General features: G+C 37.0%; 1 protein-coding gene across 1 annotated transcript in view; it reads left to right on the forward strand.

Annotated features, from left to right (window-relative positions):
- MMS22L (MMS22-like, DNA repair protein) overlaps positions 1-770 on the forward strand; it is a gene marked incomplete at its 5' end in the record, with an annotated part of 94,736 nt that overhangs the window by 66,876 nt on the left and 27,090 nt on the right. The window contains 1 exon segment of the mRNA XM_010288514.1: positions 647-770. Coding sequence (XP_010286816.1) covers positions 647-770 — 124 coding nt within the window.

The following is a 770-nucleotide window of genomic DNA, read 5'->3' on the forward strand; positions in this document are numbered from 1 at the left end:
AAAATTGAGTGCGTTATTGAATTCATGCCACATTGTCTCAGGAAGAGATGGGAGTTACGTGTAGTGGTAACTTTTGTCCTTACTGTACTAACAAAGCTGTGGGCATTGCTGTCAAACCTAATTGTCTGCAGCAGATCAGGATAAAATGAATCTTTTCACTTATCTAAACTTGTACCTAGCGAGGTTTTACAAATGAGAAGTAGGTTTCAAAAGGAAGCTTTACAGTTGATCAAAATCATTTGCCATTATTTGCTGTACACAACCCTATCCTAAAATTTTTGCCAGTAGTTTTTTTAAAAAAAGCATCTGGCTTTGGATTGCAAGCAGACTCGCTTGTCATGCTAGCAGTTGCAAAATGCAGATATTCATTTTAAAGCTGCCTATTTCTCATTTTGATCTGACATACTAAAAAGCATATAATTAATGGTTGACATTAGTAATTAACATTAACTTTATGGTGCTTAATATGCCATCATTCATCCATCAAATAACTGGTATGCATAATATCTTTGCATAAAGGTTTTAATTGCACAAAATGATCCTTCAGCTCTCAGGCTCTACGGCTTAAAAGTAATTGTAAATGCGTTTCTAAAAGATGTGAATTTTTCATTTATTGAATGTAAACATTGTTTTTGTTTCTCCCTAGGAGTGTGCACAGACGTGTAAGCCAGGGACTTCAACCAGGGAACACGGCCCCAGACGCACAGCTTCCATTAGTGGCTAAAGAGCACCATCTTGCTGTCGCCAGTGCTCTCTGGAGAAATTTCTTT

Source organism: Phaethon lepturus, unplaced genomic scaffold (assembly GCF_000687285.1).
Source record: "Phaethon lepturus isolate BGI_N335 unplaced genomic scaffold, ASM68728v1 scaffold3696, whole genome shotgun sequence".
NCBI classification, from domain to species: Eukaryota; Metazoa; Chordata; class Aves; order Phaethontiformes; family Phaethontidae; genus Phaethon; species Phaethon lepturus.